Genomic DNA, 22,116 nt, shown 5'->3' with positions numbered 1-22,116 from the left:
ATATGTTGCAGTTCTAGCAGTGGTACTGCTGGTGGTGGCAGTACTGGGACAGAGGAACTCTTTATTTCCTGATTGGCTGGCAGCTCTTGGCGGTGGGTACACTGTCTGTCAAGGCATGGAAGCCCCGTTGGCAGGCAGTTAATTGCCTGAATGTGCTTGAATTGTGCCTGGCTTTTTGAAAATGTCAACAATGGGTCGTGCCTGACTTTTTGGCTAGTGGACAGAGCCATTAAATTCAATCCATTAACTGCAATTTAAAATTATTGCATTTGTTGTAAAGCTGTTTGGAATATTCTGATGCAAGTATAAAAATATCAAATAATGGCACTTCAGTCCCTATAGAGTTGTATACTGTTGTTACACCACAAAGACAGACAGCCGAACCAAATTGACCATCTCTCCATGAAGTTCCAGTTACACTTCAGCATCTGCCATCTGCTTCAGCATGATGTATCCCAGACTCACTGGAATCAGTTCTAGGTACATCCCTCATTACTGGCCAGAATCTGTTATCTGTTTAAACGTACAGCTCCCCCCTCACCCCCTGTGTTGAAGTACCTGTAGAACCCTTTGATAAGGAACCAGCCTGGAATTAACTTCTAGGCCTGGCCTCACAAGGAAACAACAGCTTGCTAGTTGCTATTTTTGATTAACACAAGCTGCTAAATAAAATTCAAAGATCATCTTCAGCTTACAGTTTCACTACACAACTCCAAACCAAATTGATAACAGAATAAAACAAAAATATTGAAAAATTAGCGATGGTTCTAACACTGTTGCTACTGAACTTTTCCAGACTGTATGTCTGCAGATCAGCATTCAAGACAAGTTCATATTTAGAATTTGTTGCAAAACTGTGGCTGACTAATATCCTTTCGGAAAGGAAATCTGCTGTCCTTACCTGGTCTGGCCTACATGTGACTGCAGACCCACAGCAATGTGGTTGACTCTCACCTATCCTCTGGGCAATTAGGGATGGCAATAAATACTGGCATGGCTAGCGATGTCCATGTCTTGTGAATGAATAAAATAAACTGTGGTTAGTCCTTACTGTATTGGAATTGGCTGAGAAACTCCTTGCAGAGCAGCTGTTGTGAAATTTGCATCTTTCCTTTAAGGGGAAATAATAGCAAAGTTTTTGATATCCACTATGAGTTAGTAGGTGGAGAAAACATTTTTTTCACACATGGTTTACTTTTACTTCAAGGTCTTCTCAGTTTGATGTGTAAATTTGAAATTTAGTACAGTAATGAATAATTTTTAAACCTGAAAAATAAATTACCATTTTGATCAAGGTATTTTAACTGATGCTATTTTAAGCCTATCTTATAGTCTTATAGTCTTATAGTTATAGTCATTTCTACTATGTTGTCTTCCAAAGCAATTTCAATGAAATGTACCAGTCTAGTTGCTAGAATTAGAATTCCTACAGTGTCGAAACAGGCCCTTTGGCTCAACAAGTCCATACCGACCCTCCAAAGAGTATCCACCCAGACCCATTACCCTACCCTATTACTCCACATTTCCCTTGACTTTTGCAAGTAACTTACACATCCCATAATACTGTGGGCAATTTAGCTTGTGGGCAATTCACCTAACCTGCACATCTTTGGATTGTGGGAGGAAACCAGAGCACCCGGATGAAACCCACGCAGACACTGGGAGAATGTGCAAACTCCACACAGTCACCTGAGGCTAGAATTGAACCCAGGTCCCTGGCGCTGAGACAGCAGTGCTAACCACTGAGCCACTGTGCCACCCTAGTAACTGCCTGTTTTAATGATTTGTGAGTTGATTTTGTTTAATTTTCAGATTCATTGTTAGCTCAGTTGTACAGCTTTGAAACAGATGTTAGAATGTAAATTATGTTTCTGGTATTCATGGAACCTGTACAATACAATATTTTATAATGAAAGTCAGTGCACAGGACAATTCATTGATAAAAGAAAGACCAAAACATTGTCTAATATATATGGTTTTATTTGCTTGTTTAATTTTTATCTTTTCTACTCTTTTATGTTAATGAAATACCCCAAAATGTTTCATAGGAATGTTATAATTTGACACTGAACCATATAAGCTGATATTGGAGAAGCTTGGCCAAAGAGGTGGCTTTTAAGGAACAGTAGAGTACAGAATAATCCCTTCAGCCTATCGAGTGTAGGCTGACAAAAACTGTTCTCATTCTACTTTCCAGCTCTTGGCCCACAGCCTTGAATGACATTTCAAGTGCTCAACTAAATATTTTTTAAAAGTTGTGAGATTTTCCATCTCAACATCTTAAAGAAGGAAATAAAGGCTTAGGAAAGGAATTCCAGAGTTTAAGAATTAGGTAATTGAAGCTATGCCCATAAGTGGCAGGAATTTGTAATTGGGATTGCTCCAAAATCCAGAGTTAAATGAGTGCATCATGGAGGGTTATGGAGCTGGAACTCATTACAGACAGGGAAGGGCTAGGCCTTGAACATAAAAATGAGAATTTTAAATTGGGGCATTATTTATCCATCTATACTTTTCACTGCCTTGGGAAGGCAGCCAACATAATCAAAGACCCCTCCCACCCCAGTTATAATCTCTTCTAACCTCTTCTGTCGGGCAGAAGATAGAAAAGATTAAACCCACATACTAACAGATTCAAGAACAGCTTCTTCCCCACTGTTCTCAGACTTCTGAATGGAGCACTTCAATTTTAAATTTAAACATTGATCTTGCTCTTTGTGCACCTTCTCTGCAGCTGTAAAATTGTATTCTTCGCTCAGTTCTATTACCGTGATGCACTTTGTATGGTATGATCTGTCTATACTGCATGCAAAACAAAGTTTTTCATTGTAGTTGGGTACATGTGACAATAATAAATCAAATTAAACTAAATATTTAATCTGGATTCATATTGAGTGGCCTTGGTAACACTGTAGTGATATTATTTCTTATATATCAAAATGAGAATGAGACAAATCCGTATAGCAGTCTTGTCAGTTCCATTCATAAAACCACAGTGTACCTGTGTGCTAAAGTCCAACTGCTAGGAAGTCACAATGGGATTCCTTATTTAAAATAAACACAACACTGATTTCGCTAAATTTTCAGTGAACAGATATACTTGCACTCAATTAATGTAGGTGAGCAAAAATTATTATTGCTTCTACATGTTATATAATGCTAATAATAAAGATGAAAAGGTAAGTTACTATGTCTATAAAGATTGATATTTTAAAACTGATTTTCACCCCAATCTATAAAATGCACCAATGCACAACATAAAGGACACTTACTTCCATTGTTCACAGCAATAAATGAACAATTGCCATTTGAATTGATAATGGACAATCTGAAATCATTGATGAAAGCAGTAGTTAATGACAGACTTCGCTGTTGTGATAAATATGAATTCATAAAATACAACCTGAGGTCATTGGTGTGCATGGTAGTTACTAACAGACTACAATGGCCTGACATGTGTGAATTGAATGTTCAATTTTACAGAATATGGTATTAAACCACAAATATTGGATAAGACTGTGACTAAAAAAATCAAGCCTCAAGAACGAACTTTACATACAGCTAAGGTAAGAACAGTAAATTCTTTTTTTTTGTCCTTTTGAGAACAACTGTCACATTTTTGTACTGAAACTAAGTTGTCATAAATTAAAGCTTTGCATGGTTATGAGCTAATTTAAATTAGCAAATTAAGATTATTTGGGAACAAAAGATGTTGTAAGACCTAGTTTGTAGCACCAACCACTGATGTATATACCAAGAAACATTATGTGGATCCAACAATAACAGCTTATATTGTATAGTGTCTTTAAAGTAATAAAATGTCTTGAAGCACTCATGGGACTACCTGTATTATAAAACCAATTTAAGTCTGTGCCATATGAGGATTGAGAGCTTGAAGAATTCAGTTCTTCAGCCCTTGGCAGTGGCCACAATATAGGATTGGAAGGATAAAGTGTTGTATTTGATCAATCATTTAGAATTATCTCAGGCAAATACAGTTCCATCCAGACAAATAACAGTTAGAGAGGTGCTGAAGTGGAACAGCGTGGATAACTGTGTCAAAGGCTTCAGATGGCTCAAGAATGTACAGCTTGAACCATCTAAAGCCTGTGTCATAATCACATGCAGTGCTGCTGTGACTTTGATAAGGTCTGCTTTAGGTATTTTGGCATGGCCAGAAACGTATTGGTGTGATTGAAATATAGCATTCCAGGAAAGATGGGTGCTTTAGTCCAGAAAGCCAGCTGGTGAGGAATATTACCTGAGCCAAATTTTGCAGTCTTATATTAGCAGTTATTTACTCAGTTACAGATTACAAGCAAACACGTCCTAACTTAACAGTCACTATACAAGTCTGATTACTTATAGGGGCACAAATTAATCCGCAACCCTATCCCTTATCTGCAAGTAAACACAATGATTTAACAATTAACAATAGGACATAGGAGCAGCAATATAGAGTCATAGAGATGTCTAGCACGGAAACAGATCCTTCAGTCCAACCCATCCATGCCGACCAGATATCCCAACCCAATCTAGTCCCACCTGCCAGCACCCTATTCATATACCCATCCAAACGCCTTTTAAATTATAATTGTAATTGCAATTGTACTAACCTCCACCACTTCCTCTGGCAGCTCATTCCGTACACGTACCACCATCTGCATGAAAACGTTGCCCCTTAGGTCTCTTTTATATCTTTCCCCTCTCGCCCTAAACCTGTGCCCGCTAGTTTTGGACTCCCCTACCGCAGGGAAAATACTTTATTTATTTCTCCTATTCATGCCCCTCATGATTTTAAAAACCTCTATAAGGTCACCCCTCAGCCTTTGATGTTCCAGGGAAAACAGCCCTAACCTGTTCAGCCTCTCCCTATAGCTCAAATCCTCCAACCCTGGCAACATCCTTCTAAATTGTTTCTGAACTCTTTCAAGTTTCACAACATCTTTCCAATAGAAAGGAGACCAGAATTGCATGCCATATTCCAAAAGTGGCCAACCAATGTCCTGTACAGCCGCAACATGACCTCCCAACTCCTGCATTCAATACTCTGACCAATAAAGGAAAGCATACCAAATGCCTTCTTCACTATCCTATCTACCTGTGACTCCACTTTCAAGGAGCTATGAACCTGCATCCAAGGTCTCTTTGTTCAGCACCACTCCCTAGGACCTTACCATTAAGTGTGTAAGTCTTGCTAAGATTTGCTTTCCCAAAATGCAGCACCTCGCATTTATCTGAATTAAACTCCATCAGCCACTTCTCAGTCCATTGGCCCATCTGATCAAAATCCCATTGTAATCTGAGGTAACCTTCTTCACTGTCCACTTCACCTCCAATTTTGGTGTCATCTGCAAACTTACTAACTATACCTCTTATGCTCACATACAAATCATTTATATAAATGATGAAAAGTTGTGGACCCAGCACTAATCCTTGTGGCACTCCACTGGTCACAGGCCTCCAATCTGAAAAACAACCATTCACCACCACCCTGTCTTCTACCTTTGAGCCAGTTCTGTATCCAAATGGCTAGTTCTCCCTGTATTCAATGAGATCTAACCTTGCTAACGTTTCCCATGGGGAACCTTGTCGAATGCGTTACTGAAGTCCACGTAGATCACATCTATGGTTCTGCCCTTATTAATCCCTCTTTGCTACTACTTCAAAAAAGTCAAGACTTTAGCACAATTTGGCAATCAATGAGTGGAAGTCATAATAGAATTTACCCTTGACATCAGAATTTCTTGGTAGGGGACATGCACACTATTAGTGTTGCTTGATAGAGATGGCAATGAATTGAAAAGGGATTTTGCATCAGCCTTTGCTATAGGGGAAGCAGAAACATCCCAGAAGTAGCTACAAATCAGAAAATGGGAGGGAGGGAGGAACTCAGGAAAATCACAGTTACCCCAGAGGTAGTACTGAGTAATTTTTTTGAGTTGTGGGTGACAGTGCCTGGATCCTGATGTACTTCATCCTCAGGTTAAAAAAAAAGTGGCTAGTGCGATAGTTGATACATTAGTTTAATTTTTTGAAACTCCCTTGATTTGAGGATGGTCTTGTCAGATTGAGCGATAGCAATGTAACCCCTTTATTAAAAATGGAGGGAGACAGAAAGCAGGAAACTTTAACATAATTAGCTTAACATCTGTCATAGGTAAATTGTTTGAAGATTTTCTAAAAGTAGTTATAGCATGATACTTAGAAAAGTTCAATGAGGTAAAAACAATGACTGCAAATGCTGGAAACCAGATTCTGGATTAGTGGTGCTGGAAGAGCACAGCAGTTCAGGCAGCATCCAAGGAGCTTCGAAATCGACGTTTCAGGCAAAAGCCCTTCAGGAATAAAGGCAGTGAGCCTGAAGCGTGGAGAGATAAGCTAGAGGAGGGAGGGGGTGGGAGAAAGTAGCATAGAGTACAATGGGTGAGTGGGGGAGGGGATGAAGGTGAAAGTTCAAGATAATCAAGCAGAGTCAACATGGTTTTGTGAAGGGGAGATCATGTTTAAAAAGCTCTTTGAGATGGTAACAAATGCTGAGGTAAAAAGGAACCGGTAGATGCACTGTATTCAAGATTTCTAAAGACATTTGATAAATGCCACATAAAGGGTATTCATCATCATGATCATTGGTGGTCCCTCACAGATGTGGATGACTCTCTTCCAATCTCAGGGCGAATCTGTAGGTGGATATATAGACCGATGCAGTTACCGCAGGTTATATTACACTTGGGGCAGAAGGATGTTGCGGAAAAGGGTGGATGGGGCATTGATGTAGCAGTGCATTCCTTATGCTGTTTTCGCCTGGCTTTCGTTTTCTCCCAACAGCAACTCTCAAGGTGCTCAATGCCTTCCTGGATCTGCGGCTCCACTTTGGACGGTCTTGGGCCAGTGATTCCCAAGTGTCTGTGGGAATGCTGTATTTCACCAGTGAGGCCTTGAGTGTATCACTGAAGCACTTCCTCTGGCCTGCCTGCCGTTTCAAAGCTGAATGGCGCTCCTGAGTCTCATGTCGGTCATGTGGATGATGTGCCCAGCTCATCACAGTTGATCGAAGATGGCCAGTGGCTTGATGCTGGGGGATGTTGGCCTGGTCAAGGATGTTGGTGTTGGTGCGCTTTTCTGCCCAGCAAATATGCAGGATTTGCACAGGGAACATTGATGGTACTGCTGCAGTGTCTAGAGGTGTCTGCTGTAGACAGTCAACATCTCAGCGCCATATAGGAGAGTGGGAACCACCACAGCTCTGTAAACCATGATCTTGAAGTTGGATCTGATGTTGGATCTTATTGATGAGAGATTGCAGAGTTAATTGGACGTCATAATGCATGAATCACAAAAGGTTAATAAGCAAGAGCAGCAAATAATTAGGAAAGCTAATAGAATGTTATAATTTAATGCAAGGGAAGTTTTAATGAAAGTGGAGAGGTTATTCTTCTGTTATATTATTCTGTGCACAATGTTGGTCACCTTATTTAAGGAAGGACATAAAGCATTAGAATGTGCAGGTTACCTTATGAGGAATGTTTGGACAGGCTAGGTTTATATCAGCTGGAATTGGAAGAGTACGGTGACTTAATCAAAACATATATGATCCATATGATTTTTTTACGGGGTGAATGTGAAGAGGATGTTTTTTTCTTATGGGAGAATTGAGAACTAGAGGCCACTGTTTAGAAATGAAGGGTCACAGAGAAGAGGAAAAATTCTTTCTCTCAAGAGTTGAGAGTCTCTGGAGCTCACTTCTTGAAAAGGTAGTGGAAGCCGAGTCTTTGAATATTTTTAAGGCAGATGCAAATAGATTCTAAAGTTTCCAGGGAGCTGGCAATGTGGATTTGAGGTTCTAATCATAGAGTCATACAGCACAGAAACAGACCCTTTGGTCCAACCAGTCCATGTTGAACATAATCTAGTCTCACCTGCCTGCTCCTGGCCTGTATCCCTCCAAACCGTTCCTATTCATGTACTTATCCAAATGTGTTTTAAATGTTGTAATTTACCCAAATCCACCACTTCTTCATGAAATTTATTCCATATGCAAACCACCCTCTGTGTAAAAAAAAATTTGCCCTCGTCTTTTTTTAAATCTCTCTTCTAACGTTAAGAATGTGCCCCCTAGTCTTGAAATCCTCCATTCTACGGAAAAGACAATTATCATTAACTCTATTTATTTTATAAACATCTATAAGATCGCCTCGCAGCCACCTGCACTCCAGTGAAATAAATCCTAGCCTATCAGCCGTTCTTCATAACTCAAAGCTTCCATACCTGGTAAATCTCTTCTGAACCTTCTCCAGCTTAATAATATCTTTCCTTTAACAGCTATGATCATACTAAATGGCGAAGAAGGCTGAAGTGGTCAAATGGCCTCCTCCTGTTCCTGCTGCTAATTCATATGTTTGTATGTGTGAAGTTTGAAAGATAGGTATCCATAAACAATGATCAAATGTTATATGATACGTTGTTACCCTGGAGGCAGAAGTAATACTTTCATGCGTAGGTAAGTTTTTTTCAATGAAAGACTCTTTAGCAGGATAAGTAACACATTTTGCAATTGTGACTGGTCTGGTCGCCATTTGCCAGTGCAACAGACATGTACTTTCAATAACAGCATTCTTATAATGTCCAGGTAATCTGTCTTTTTATTTTTATTAAGTGATAAATATTGACTAAGACATCACAATAACTCCTTCAAAGCGGCATCATAAAATCTTTTATATAAAACTGAGAAAGTAAATAGAGCCTTGGATAACATTTCATCCAAAAGACTGTAGTTTTAGCCAGGACTTTTATGTTCAATACTGAAGTCAGTTTTGAACTGACAGCTTTATTATGATCTTTGCAGAGATGGTTCATATTTTAAAAAAAAAATCTTCCATTAATACCTGAAAGGGTAACATAATAAATACTTGGTAGACAGTTTATTTTCTAAAGTAGAGAACCAAATTTGCCTGTTTGTTTTTAAGACAGGAAAAACTTCGCTGTGATATTTTACAATGTCCTTTAAATAGGCATTCAGTTTTCCTTGATCCAGTCCAAAGTGATTCTTCGCTGCTGAGATTTTATTTCCATTCTTCGTTTGTTTTTACCTTTACCAAAAGGTTGGAGTCTTCCAGCCTAATTTAACTGCTCACAAATTTTGATTTTTCAAGCAAACTGCAAACTTCCACCTCTATTCCTTGATTATGAACCTTGATTATGAACCTGGGAAAATGGAAGAATTAAGACTATTGCCTCTGCAATTTCTGCTCTCATTTCTTTCAAAGGAATTAATAGTTCATGCCAATGCGCCTTTATGTACAACCTAAGGCATTTCACACTCCCCTTTCTGCTCTTGCAAGGCTACTTTTGATGTTTCCCCAACAATCCAAGCTTATAAATTCCTACATTTCATCTACAAATTGCCTTTCGGCAACAACTACCAAAAACATAATATCGGCATTCATGCGTATGCTGATGATTTATGGCTCCACCTCATTACTCGCTTCTCAACTCCTCCACCTTTATTAAATTATCAGGCTGCTTATTTAACTTTCAGCACCGGATGACAGAAATTTCCTGTTAGTAAAGCTGAAGCCATTGCTTTCAGTCACCACTCCAAAATTACCTACTACTCCGTTCCTGTCATGAGCAACTCTGAGACTAAATGGATCATTTGCAATCTTGGTGTCATTTTTAACTCTGACCTGAACATCCAGTCTCTGTTCACTCAATCTTAAAACCCTCATTCATACCTTTGTATCTCAATGCATCTTGGCTGACTTCCAATTCCATTACTGTAACTCAAGGTCATCCAGAGCTACCATCTCCTAACTCACTGCAAGTTCTATTCACCTGTCACCCTTTTGTGCTCTTTGACCTACATTGGCTCCAATTCACTAGTGTCTTCTAAAATTCCCTTTCTTGTTTTCAAATCCCTCCATAGCCTCATTCCTCCCTGTTCTTTGTAATCTCCTCCAGCTCTGTAAACCTCTGAAATATCTGTGTTCAACTTATTTGTCCTCTTGCACATCCCTGACTTCAATCACTCCATCACTGGTAGAAGTGCCTTCAGCTGCCTGGATCCTAAACACTGGAATTTTCTTCCTTAAATCACTCTCCTACTCTATCTCACGTTCTTGCATAAAACCCTCTCTGTCTAAGCTATGTGGTACGGATGTATTTGCCTTTGTGTGGCTGTGTCACAACCTTTTTTGATAATATTTCTGTGAAATGGCAGGGCCATTATATTCCATTAGTGGTACCAAATAAATATAAGTTGTTGTTCAGTATATACCCTACCAATGGAACAGAATTTTCATGAAGTTAATCCATATTTCTGGGGGAAAATACCATTATTGAGAAATAAGTGGAAAATGTTTCACTGTCTTCTGGGACATTTATAAAATCAATGCATGAATTTATTTCTGATTTCAAATTAATTTATACTTAACAATGATAATATTAATTGTAATTGTTTACTAATGCATGGCGTGATAAGAACAAATTGTCCATAATCTTTGATTTGTTTACCACATATGAAACCCATAAATTTAACTTGCAATTTATAAATTTGCAACAAATCAGGTAAAACCACTGATGGGATTTTCATTATATCCCACAGCTGATTCTTGTTCTTTGCCCGCCATCTGGTGACGTCCCCTTGTAAGAGAGGATTGCGAGTAGATTTTGAAATATTATTACTGAAAGGAGATTGAGAAGATGTGTTCAGTGTTGTGTAACGTGCCTGAAAGTAATTGCCAAAGGCAGAAATAACTGAAAGTCTTCTACAGAATGTGTACCAGTTGAGATGAATAACTTAAAAAATGGACAGTAGACTAAAAGAGACTGTAGCTACTTCCTACAAAGGCCTCAGAGTATTTCTTTTACCTGCTCACCCTCATTTTATCTGAAGTATGAAAAAAAATTATAGTATATTGTAAATGCATAAACTAAACATTTAAATTTATTAAGCAAGCTGGCAGATTGTAGTACAAATGTGCAGCATATTTGAGTTTTTTAGTCCATTTATACAACATTCAAAATTGCAACATATTTGACATTTGTTTAAAAAGACCTATTCACTGTACTCCTGGATGAAAATGGTTTGATGAGACATTTATACAACAATAATATTTAATAAGTCTAATCTTTTTTTTTCAAAAATGTGGTAATATATTTAGCATAATCTTTGTAGAATAACCAGGCAGTTACATTGTGAAATTCATTAGTTTTTTTTAAGTTTCTCCTTACCCTGTTTGGTGTTAACATTTACTTTTGTCAACTTAAAATATTTGAAAGATAGCTTAAGAGCAGCTGTTTTGAACTACAAACAAGCCCAGAACTAATTATTCCTTTGATTGGCTTTTGTAGGCTATCAATAAAATGCAGTTAACGATTTTATCTAGCTATTACAGTGATAAATCAGAAGCTGATTTTTAATTTCATAATACAGACTGTTTTCTCATGCTTTTGTAGTATGTTCATTTTCATTTTATTTTCATATTCATCTTTTCATATTCTTCACATTCCCTATGAATGATGTTCTAATAATGATCTCTAAATACGGATATAATTATGGAAATATTAATGGCTTTGCTTGGTTAATATTTAAAAGAAACAGCTCAACAAGTTATTGTAGAACTGTCTAATTAACTGTCAGTTAGATATTATATACTTTCTTAAGGGTTGGTATCTTTCTTGTGTTGTGCGCTGCAAGATAATTTCAAATTAATTATTTTTACTTTCATCTCTCCCTAGCTTCACCTGAGACTATCTTAATGATATTTTGAACCTGTGTTCTCATACATGTTCTTCATTGCTTTAACATTGAACATCTCTTCATCTGTTTACTGAACACATCAAATCATGCATTCAACTGGTACACTATAACTGTCTGGCATTCACTTCTTAATTTTCTTGCTGTCGCTATCAATGTTTTGACAATGTACTTTGAGAAGCAACTTGTGTCTCATTTAGCTTCATAATTAGAAACAACCCTCACACTGAACAGGAAGTCTATCCTCTACAACATCATGATATGAGAAAACCTAGAACCAAAGCCAAAGGTACAATTTTGATCGTGCAGAACAGCAGCTAGGTATAATAAAACAGAGCATTCCATTGCAGCTATTTCTTAAAAGGAATTTTTGCACAACTAGAGTGATAGAGCTGTACAGCATAGAAATTAGCCTTTCAGTTCAACTAGTCTATGTCAACCAAAACTCCTACATTAATCTAGTGCCAGTTGACAGCACTTGGCCCATATCCCTCTAAACCCTTCCATTTCATATAACCATCCAGATGCCTTTTATAGAATAGAATCCTCACAGCATGTAAACCAGCCATTTGGCCCAACAAGTCCACACCAACCCTCTGAAGAGCATCCCATCCAGACCTACCCTATCCCTGTAACTCTGCATTTCCCATGGCTAATGCACCTAACCTACACATCCCTGAACACTATGGGTAAGTTAGTATAGCCAATCTTCCTAGCCTTTGGATTGTGGGAGAAAACCTGAGAACTTGGAGCATACATACAAGCTGCACACAGACAGTTGCCCAAGGCTGGAATCGAACTTGGGTCCCTGGCACTGTGAGGCAACAGTGCTAACCACTGAGCCACCATGCCATTTAACTGTTGTAATTGTACCAACCTGCACCACCTCCTTTGACAATTCATGCCATATATGCACGATCCTCTGAGTGAAAAAGTTGTCCTTGAGGTTCCTTTTAAATCTTTTCCCTTTCACCTTATGTTTTGGTTTTCTCTACTCTGGGGGAAAGACTTTGGCTATTCACCCTGTCCATGCCCATCATGTTTTTATTAACCTCTATAAAGTTATCCCTCAGCTTCCAATGCTCCAGGGAAAATATCCCCAGCCTATTCAGCCTCCCACTCCAATCCTGGCAACATCCTTGTAAATCTTATCTGAACTCTTTCAGGCCTCACAGCATCCAGAATTGAATGCAGTATTCCAAACATGGCCTCACCAATGTCCTGTACAGCCGTAACCTGACCTCCCAACTCCTAAACTGAATGCACTGACCAATAAAGGAAATCATAGCAAATGCCTTCTTCACTATCCTATCTACCTGAGATTCCACTATCAAGGAACTATGAACCTGCAATCCAAGGTCTCTTTGTTCAGCACGCACCTAGGACCTTACCATTAAGTGTATAAGTTCTGCCTTGATTCGCCTTTCCAAAATGCAGGTCCTCACATTTATCTAAATTAAACTCCAACTGCCAACTCCTCAGCACATCTCATCAAGAACCCATTGTACTCTTGAGGTAACCTTCTTTGCTGTCCACTACACCACCAATTTTGGTGTCATCTGCAAACTTGCTGACTATACCGCCTATATTTACATCCAAATCATTTAGATAAATGCAGTGGACCCAGCATTGATCCTTGTGGCACACCACTGGTCATAGGCCTCCAGTCTGAAAAACAACCTTCCACCACCAGCCTCTGTCTACTTTGAGCCAGTTCTGTATCCAATGGCTAGTTCTCCCTGTATTCCACATGATCTAACCTTGCTAACCATGTAGAACCTTGTTGAAAGCCTGAGTGAAGTCCATATAGATTGCATCCAACCCTTTGCCCTCATCAATCCTCTTAGTTACTTCAAAAAACACAAACAACTTAATGAGACATCATTTCCAATACACAATACCCTATTGACTATCCCTAATCAGTCCTTGCCTTTGCAAATACAAGTAAATCCTGTCCCTCAGGATTCCCTCCAACAACTTGCCCACCACTGACATCAGGCTCACTGGTTTGTAGTTCCTGACGTTTCCTTGCCACCTTTCTTAAATAGTGGCACCATGTTATATCTCAGCAAGGGGCCCAGCAATCACTTCCCTGGCTTCCCACACAGTTCTAGGGTATACCTGATGAGGTCCTGGGGATTTATCCACCTTTATGCAGTTTAAGATGTCTGGAACCACCACCTATGTAATATGGATATTTTTCAAGATGTCGCAATTTATTTCCTGATATTTTCCAGCTTCCATATCCATCTCCACAGTAAACAATGATGCAAAATACTCATTTAATATCTCCCCATCTCCTGCGGTTCTATGTGTAGGTAGCCTTGCTGATCTTTAAGGGGCCCTATTCTCTCCCTAACTACTCTTTTATCCTAGATGTATTTGTCAAATCCCTTTGGATTCTCTTTAACTCTATTTTCCAAAGCTATCTCATGATTCCTTTTTGCCCTCTTGATTTCCCTCTTAAGTATGCTCCTATTCCTTTATATTTTTCTAAGGATTGACTCAATCTCTCCTGTCTATGCCCGACATATGCTTCCTTCTTTTTCTTGACCTAAACCTCAATTTCTCTAGTCATCCAGCATTCCCTACACCTACCAGCCTTGCCCTTCATTCTAACAAGAACATATTGTCTCTGGACTCTGTTGAAGAGTGGTGTTGAAAAAGCACAGCTGCTCAGGCAGCATCTGAGGAGCAGGAGCATCGGCGTTTCGGGCATAAACCCTTCATCGGGAATCCTGATGTCTCTGAACTCTGGTTATCTCCTGTTTGAACGAGATACATTCATAGAGAAAGCAGCTAACTATTTGCTAACTCGTGCATGGCACAAACATCAAGCTATTAGGATCAGTCTGCTGATTTACAAAGCCTGTGTTTTCAGTAATTTGTTGTTTGGCTCAGAAACATGGATGGTTTATGTCTATCAAGAGAGGAAGCTAGGCAACTTTCATCTTTACTGTTTGAGGCAGACTCATTGAAGGACAAAATCAGTAATGCAACAGTCTGAAAAGCACAAAGCTTCTAAGTGTGTTCACCGCATCAAGTAAAGGCAATTTCACTGGCTTGGACATGTCCATGGGATGGCATATCGATTACATACCTAAGGATATTCTGTGTACTGAGGTGGGACACCCATAACATTACTTTCAAATATGATATGAAAGGTCTAAACATTGTTTCTCAGGGAGACACTAGCTGATGACAAAAGAAAATCTGTGCCATGTTGCTACTCTTATTTTCTACTGTGACTTATAACTTGCATCACAAGCCTGTTGTGTGACACACTATCTGTCACTATAAGGGTTGTATTGTGTTACACTGCTCTGTAATTTGCAATTTTTTAGTTTTTTGACCTTTCCCCTGAGTCCAAGGAACATTGAAGGAATTATATCAATTGTGGGATTTCTACCCTCACTTCCTTCAAAATTCTAGGGTGCATCTCAACCAGTCCTGATGTCTTATCAATTTTAAGTGCCAACAATCTATCCAATATTTGTATCATTGATAGTCACAGGTGAGGTGCTGGAACACTAGAGGTTGGTAAACGTGGTGCCATAGTTTAAGAAGAGTGATAAGGACAAGCAAGGGAACTATAGACCAGCGAGCCTGACGTCGGGCAAGTTGTTGGAGAGAATCCTGAGGGACAGTATGTACATGTATTTGGAAAGGCAAGGACTGATTATGGATAGTCAACATGACTTTGTGCGTGGCAAATCATGTCTCACAAACTTGAGTGAGTGTTTTGAAGATGTAACAAAGAAGATTGATGAGGGCAGAGCGGTAGATGTGATCTATATGGACTTTAGTAAGGCGTTCGACAAGGTTCCTCATGGGAGACCGATTAGCAAGGTTAGATTTCATGGAATACAGGGAGAACTAGCCATTTGGATACAGAACTGGCTCAAAGGTAGAAGACACAGGGTGGTGGTGGAGGGTTGTTTTTCAGACTGGAGGCCTGTGACCAGTGGAGTGCCACAAGGATCGGTGCTGGGTCCTCTACTTTTTGTCATTTACATAGATGATTTGGATGCGAGCTTAAGAGGTATACTTAGTAAATTTGCAAATGACACCAAAATTGGAGGTGTAGTGGACAGCGAAAAGGGTTATCTCGGATTACAACAGGATCTGGACCAGATAGGCCAATGGGCTGAGAAGTGGCTGATGGAGTTTAATTCAGATAAATGCGAGGTGTTGCATTTTGGGAAAGCAAATCTTAGCAGGACTTATACACTTAATGGTAAGGTCCTAGGGAGTGGTGCTGAACAAAGAGACCTTGGAGTGCAGGTTCATAGCTCCTTGAAAGTGGAGTCTCAGGTAGATAGGATAGTGAAGAAGGCATTTGGTATGCTTTCCTTTATTGGTCAGAGTATTGAGTACAAGAGTTGGGAGGTCATGTTGCGGTTGTACAGGACATTGGTTAGGCCACTGTTGGAATATTGTGTGCAATACTGGTCTCCTTCCTATTGGAAAGATGTTGTGAAACTTGAAAGGGTTCAGAAAAGATTTACAAGGATGTTGCCAGGGTTGGAGGATTTGATTCTTTCGCCGAGCTGGAAGTTTTTGTTGCAAACGTTTCGTCCCCTGGCTAGGCGACATCATCAGTGCTTGGGAGCCTCCTGCGAAGCGCTGCTTTGATGTTTCCTCCGGTGTTTATAGTGGTCTGTCCCTGCTGCTTCCGGTTGTCAGTTTCAGCTGTCCACTGTACTGGTTGGTATATTGGGTCCAGGTCGATGTGTTTGTTGATGGAGTTTGTGGATGAATGCCAGGGAACAGCCAGGGAATTCTTAGAGGCATGGCATTCATCCACAAACTCCATCAACAAACACATCGACCTGGACCCAATATACCAACCACTACAGCGGACAGCTGAAACTGACAACCGGAAGCGGCAGGGACAGACCACTATAATCACCGGAGGAAACATCAAAGAAGCACTTCGCAGGAGGCTCCCAAGCACTGATGATGTCGCCTAGCCAGGGGACGAAACGTTTGCAACAAAAACTTCCAGCTCGGCGAACAGCAACGAGCACCCGAGCTACAAATCTTCGCACAAACTTTGGAGGATTTGAGCTAAAGGGAGAGGCTGAACAGATTGGGGCTGTTTTTCCTGGAGCGTCGGAGGCTGAGGGGTGACCTGATAGAGGTTTATAAAATTATGAGGGACATGGATAGGGTAAATAGGCAAAGTCTTTTCTCTGGGGTCGGGGAGTCTAAAACTAGAGGGCATAGGTTTAGGGTGACAGGGGAAAGATATAAAAGAGACCTAAGGGGCAACGTTTTCACCGAGGGTGGTACATGTATGGAATGAGCTGTCAGAGGATGTGGTGGAGGCTGGTACAATTGCAACATTTAAGAGGCATTTGGATGGGTATATGAATAGGAAGAGTTTGGAGGGATATGGGCCGGGTGCTGGCAGGTGGGAGTAGATTGGTCTGGGATATCTGGTCGGCGTGGACGGGTTGGACCGAAGGGTCTGTTTCCATGCTGTACATCTCTATGACTCTATTTCTTCCTTATTAAAGGGTGGTGCATATATTAAATGAGCTGTCAGAGGAAGTGGTGGAGACTGGTACAATTACAATATTTGAAAGACACCTGGATGGATATATGAATAGGAAGGGTTTAGAGGGATATGGGTCAAATGCTGGCAAATGGTACTAGATTAATAGAGGATATCTGGTCAGCATGAATGAGTTGGACCAAAGGGCCAGTTTCTGTGCTGTACATCTCTATGACTCTATAACCCTTATAGTGACAGAATTTCCTTCTCTGTCACCATAGCCTGGTCAGCATCCTCCTGTTTTGTAAAGACAAATGCAAAGTATTGATTTAACACCTCAACCATGCAGCCTTCATGAGTAAGTCTCCTTCATGGTCTCTGATCAGGCCTACTCCTCCTTTAACCACAGTCTTAAGCTGTTTTAGCAGTTGCATAGTGCCTACCATGTCATATTCTCCAAGTTGTACCTGCACATACAATTTATTCAGTTTGTTCCATATTTTCTGTCTTTTTGTTCTACAAGTTGGGGTACCAGTAAGGTAGGCAGCATTTAGGCTCCTGGACCCATCTGCTCCTGACCGACAGCTTCCTCCCTTTTTTCCTTGCGCTTTTTGGCTTTGTTATTTTTCATTTTTTTCATCTTCCATTGGCGGCAGCAGAAAAGGTGACATCACGGAGGCAACTGGAGCAGGACTCTTGGCTAGGCAGCAGCCTGACCTGGCAGCTGAAGCATGGATTCCTGGTTGTGGGAGGACTGGAACGGGGACTCCTCATTATCAGCGAGGCAGTGGTGGCAGCTCCTAGTTGAGATAGGCCCAGAGGCTGGGACTCCTGGTTATCAGCGAGGCATTGCCAACAGAACTGGGGTCTCCTGGTTGTGAGGCGAGTGTGGGTCAAGCAAGGGAATCGGCATCGTCAGCCTGTCGGTGAGGTGGGCCCAGCGATAAAGAGATGGTGTCTGAAGAGACGCAGCTCTCGGTGGAGGGGTGCAGTGCAGGCGATGTTGATCGACTGACTCAGGGCTCATGGTAGAAACAGCGGAGCGAAGATGGACTCTCTTTTAGCTATTTCATTTTATTCCTTCAAAATGGCACCTGACTGTGGTGACAATTGAAGCTTTTCACTGTATTTTACTGTGCTGATCATTTTGGAGTATAAATGGCAATAAATCATCATCACACCATTATGAATGCTGTTTCAGACTATACACCGTAATCTCCCCTTCTGTAATATGTATCACTCACATCTTTCCTTCTGATTTGATTCCTTTCCATCTTTTTTAAAGCACAATTTCTGACTATTACTGTACTTTTATCCTTTTGGTTTGTTTTTGAACTCTTATTCATGGTACCTTTGCTATCTAATATATTTATCCTTTGTGATAAGGTCCTGATCCTAGCTCAGTTCAGTTGTAGCTTATCTCAGTGGTATAGTTCCTTCCTGTCCCAGAATTGGTGCCAGTGTCCCATGAAGTTTAACGCTTCTCAACCAATGATGTTACTTTAGTCACACGTTCACCAAATACTGTCAGATTGCTCAGCCTACACAGAATGTTCCACATCCTGCTACATGCTCTGTACCTAACCAGTAGTCAATGTTCAAAGAAATTATGGATTACTGTAATGCATGTACATTGTTGCTTTTCATAAATATTTGAACAATGGCTAGGAGAGACATTGCAAAACCTTTTGTCAATTTATTTTCTTTTTATTAATTTTCTTATTGGAAATGGTTTCTTGGTAATTTCTTGATATGGAAATGTTGGCATCCATTTCAAGAAGGCCAGAATACAAGGGATGTAATGTTGATGCTGTATATGGCTTAGGTCAAACTACATTTGGAGTATTGAGAGTAGTTTTGGACACCATATCTAAGTAAGGACGTGCTGAGTGGCACACTGGCTCAGTGGTTAGCACTGTTGCCTCACAGCCCCAGGGACCCAGGTTTGATTCCAGCCTTGGGCGACTGTCTGGGTGGAGTTTCCTCTGGGTGCTCGGGTTTCCTCCTACAGTCCAAAGATGTGCAGGTCAAGTGAATTGGCCATGCTAAATTGCCCATAGTGTTCGGTGCTTTAGTTAGAGGGAAATGGGTCTGGGTGGGTTTCTCTTAGGAGTGTCGGTGTGGACTTGATGGGCCGAAAGGCCTGTTTCCACACTGTAGGGAATCTAATCTAATCTAATCTGGTTTTGGAGGGGTCCAGAGGAGGTTTACAACATAATCCTGGGAATGAAAGGCTTCTTATGTGAGGAGCATTGAGGATTCTGGTTCTGTGCTTGATGGAATTTAATGATGAGGGGGTTCTCATTGAAGCATACAGAATACTGGGAGGCATAGATAGAATGGACATGAAGATGTTTCCATTAGGAGGAGAGGCTATGACCTGAGGGTACAGCCTCAAAGTTAAGGAATGACTTTTTAAAACTGAGGGAAGGGGGAGATTTTTCAGCCAAAAGATGGTTAATCTGTGGAATTCATTGCTGCAGAAGGCTGTGGACGCTAAGTCATTGAATGTCCTTAAGATAGAGATAGATAAGTTCTTGATTAGTAAGGGGCTCAAGGGTTATGGGAAGAATGCAGGAGAATGGGGTTGCAAAACATTAACCATAATTCAATGGTGGAGCAGACTCGATGGGCCGAATGGCTGAGTTCTGCTACTCTATCTTGTGTTTATAGATATCTGGTGCTGGCATGGTGAATTAGAAGATCTTTTATCCAATTGGGATATTTTCTGTATAAAGGGAGGAACTATTACAGGGAGAGATTTGTGGAAAGCAGGCATGGCAGCTAAAGAAACTGCGCACTGCACACAAGAATTTTTGGCTGAATGATAAACAAAGCATAATGGTCAAGCATAATGGTATATTTCTCAAGCAAGGAAAGATTTTGGTGGCATTCCCCAGGGGTCAGTAATGGGATCCTTTCTTTTCCTGATTTATATTAATGATCTAGATATTTTCAAAGGCAATTTCAAAATTTGCAGATTATATAAAACTTGAAAGCCTTGTAAAGTCTGAGGAGAATGCTGTAGGACTTCAAAAGGACATGTTGGTGAATTAGGTAGATAGATGGCATATGAATGTCCAATGCAAAGAAGTATGAGCTGATGCATTTTGCTATGAATAAAGATGGACAGACAACATAAAATAAGGGATAAAGTTCTAACAGTTATGTAGGAGCAGAGGGATCTGCTTCCTCCTTCCTCAGTCCATTTCTTCCTCTGCTTTCTGCTTTATATTCTCATTTTTTTCCACTTCCTCCTCTTCTAATCATGTCCCTCCCCTCTCTCCTCTTCAGTAATCTACTGCCATCTCTTCTGCAATCCATTGTGTTTCCTCCCTTTCTCCCTCCCATTCAGCCTTGGCACACATACTACTTCATTTCCCAAGTCAGAAGGAAGATGCTGTTCAGCACAAATTCAGAACCAAGAATATTTGTCCCTGGTTGAAGGTTGGAGCAGCATCATAGAATGTTATTCGTAGAATATGGTCACTGCTTTTCAAGTGATGGGCCAATAGAGGAATAATTTGAGGAAAATGTTAGGGTCTAAGGGCAGGAAGTTGTAACCTTACTCAGGTTCAAAAATAAAGATCTGTAGCAGAAATCTAGATAAATAGTTTCCTTGTCTTCATTTCTCTCAATACCCATTCACCCCTATCATCATGTCATTCCTCCTATCATTTCCCACACTCCTTTCCCACTTCAAGTCTCTCCTCCTCCCCAATTCAATACACTTACCTTCTGTCCAGCCCCTGTTACATACCCTCTTTCCCTACCAATCCCCTCAAATTTGTTCAACCTTTAGGGTATATACAATAGTCATTTAGGGTTGCTTTTCTTTGATTTTCTCCTAGTGCTCTGGGAAGCACCTACTGTGTTCTCTGTGCCTTCTCACCTCATTGTAGCTACACTTATGAGCTTGACACTGGGTTGTTAATGGTGAGCACATTCAAAGACATAATTTTAAGACTCAACGTGAAGATCTTTACAGAGAAATTTTTATTTTACTTTCCAGCCTGCTCCAAGTACACCGAATGAATTGGATCCTCACTGGGATGCAGTACATGCTGAACGCCTCAATCTTCTGAAGAACGTCTGCAGAAATGCATCTTTACGGAATCTGACATATTGTCCTATCACAAAGTTTGTCTTGGATCGTATTTTTGTATGTGACAAGCACAAAATTCTGTTCTGTCAAACCCCAAAAGTTGGCAATACACAGTGGAAGAAAGTTCTTATTGTTCTAAATGGTAATTCTAAAAACTTGCATTGTGTCTAGTGTGATATTTTGCTACCAACAAGGTTATTGGTAAATGAATGTTCTGGAGTAAGTATATAACTTTAGTTTGTAACTTCCCAGTGCAGGTTTTTCTTACAGGTTTTAAGGCCCTTAATGCCAAAAGACCAAGTCAGTCAGATTAAAAAAAACTTTAAGATTGATTCCTTTTATCTTTTCTTCTATTGGCCTGTAAATTTAAAGTAGTGACCTTATTCTACAAATGACATTTTGGGATGCAGCTCCAACTTCAATACTTTTGAACCATAGGTACATTGCCTATCATATGGTGGCCTGCATGTATGCCAGAAACATTAAAGCAACAAAGTAGAATAATTAGATAGTACCTGGGTTGAACTGCCTGGAAGTCATGTCCATCTCCATGGTACAATGGGCACACCAAAGTCTAGACTGCTGAAGCCAGGTGCCAACTCATGGACACCTCCACCTACTACCCCCTCAACCACGACCATCACCAAACCATTATCTCCCAGACCATCTACAACCTCATCACTTCAGAGGATCTCCCATCCACAGCCTCCAACCGCATAGTCCCGGAACCCCGCAACTGCCCGGTTCTACCTC

At 40.3% G+C, this 22,116-nt stretch overlaps 1 protein-coding gene across 4 annotated transcripts in view; it reads left to right on the top strand.

Moving 5' to 3' along the window:
* Window positions 1-22,116, top strand: part of chst10 (carbohydrate sulfotransferase 10) — a 58,834-nt gene that overhangs the window by 24,586 nt on the left and 12,132 nt on the right. For 3 of the 4 annotated variants that reach the window (XM_043691694.1, XM_043691696.1, XM_043691695.1), the window contains exons 3-4: window positions 3,484-3,566; window positions 21,271-21,505. In XM_043691694.1, the coding sequence (XP_043547629.1) occupies window positions 3,484-3,566; window positions 21,271-21,505 (318 nt within the window). The remainder of the gene's footprint in view (window positions 1-3,483; window positions 3,567-21,270; window positions 21,506-22,116) is intronic. The other variant, XM_043691697.1, reaches the window with a different exon arrangement.

The sequence above is a fragment of the Chiloscyllium plagiosum genome, chromosome 6, assembly GCF_004010195.1.
Source record: "Chiloscyllium plagiosum isolate BGI_BamShark_2017 chromosome 6, ASM401019v2, whole genome shotgun sequence".
NCBI classification, from domain to species: domain Eukaryota; kingdom Metazoa; phylum Chordata; class Chondrichthyes; order Orectolobiformes; family Hemiscylliidae; genus Chiloscyllium; species Chiloscyllium plagiosum.
Note: the sequence above shows the minus strand (reverse complement) of the source record. Positions and strands in the feature narration are given on the sequence as shown.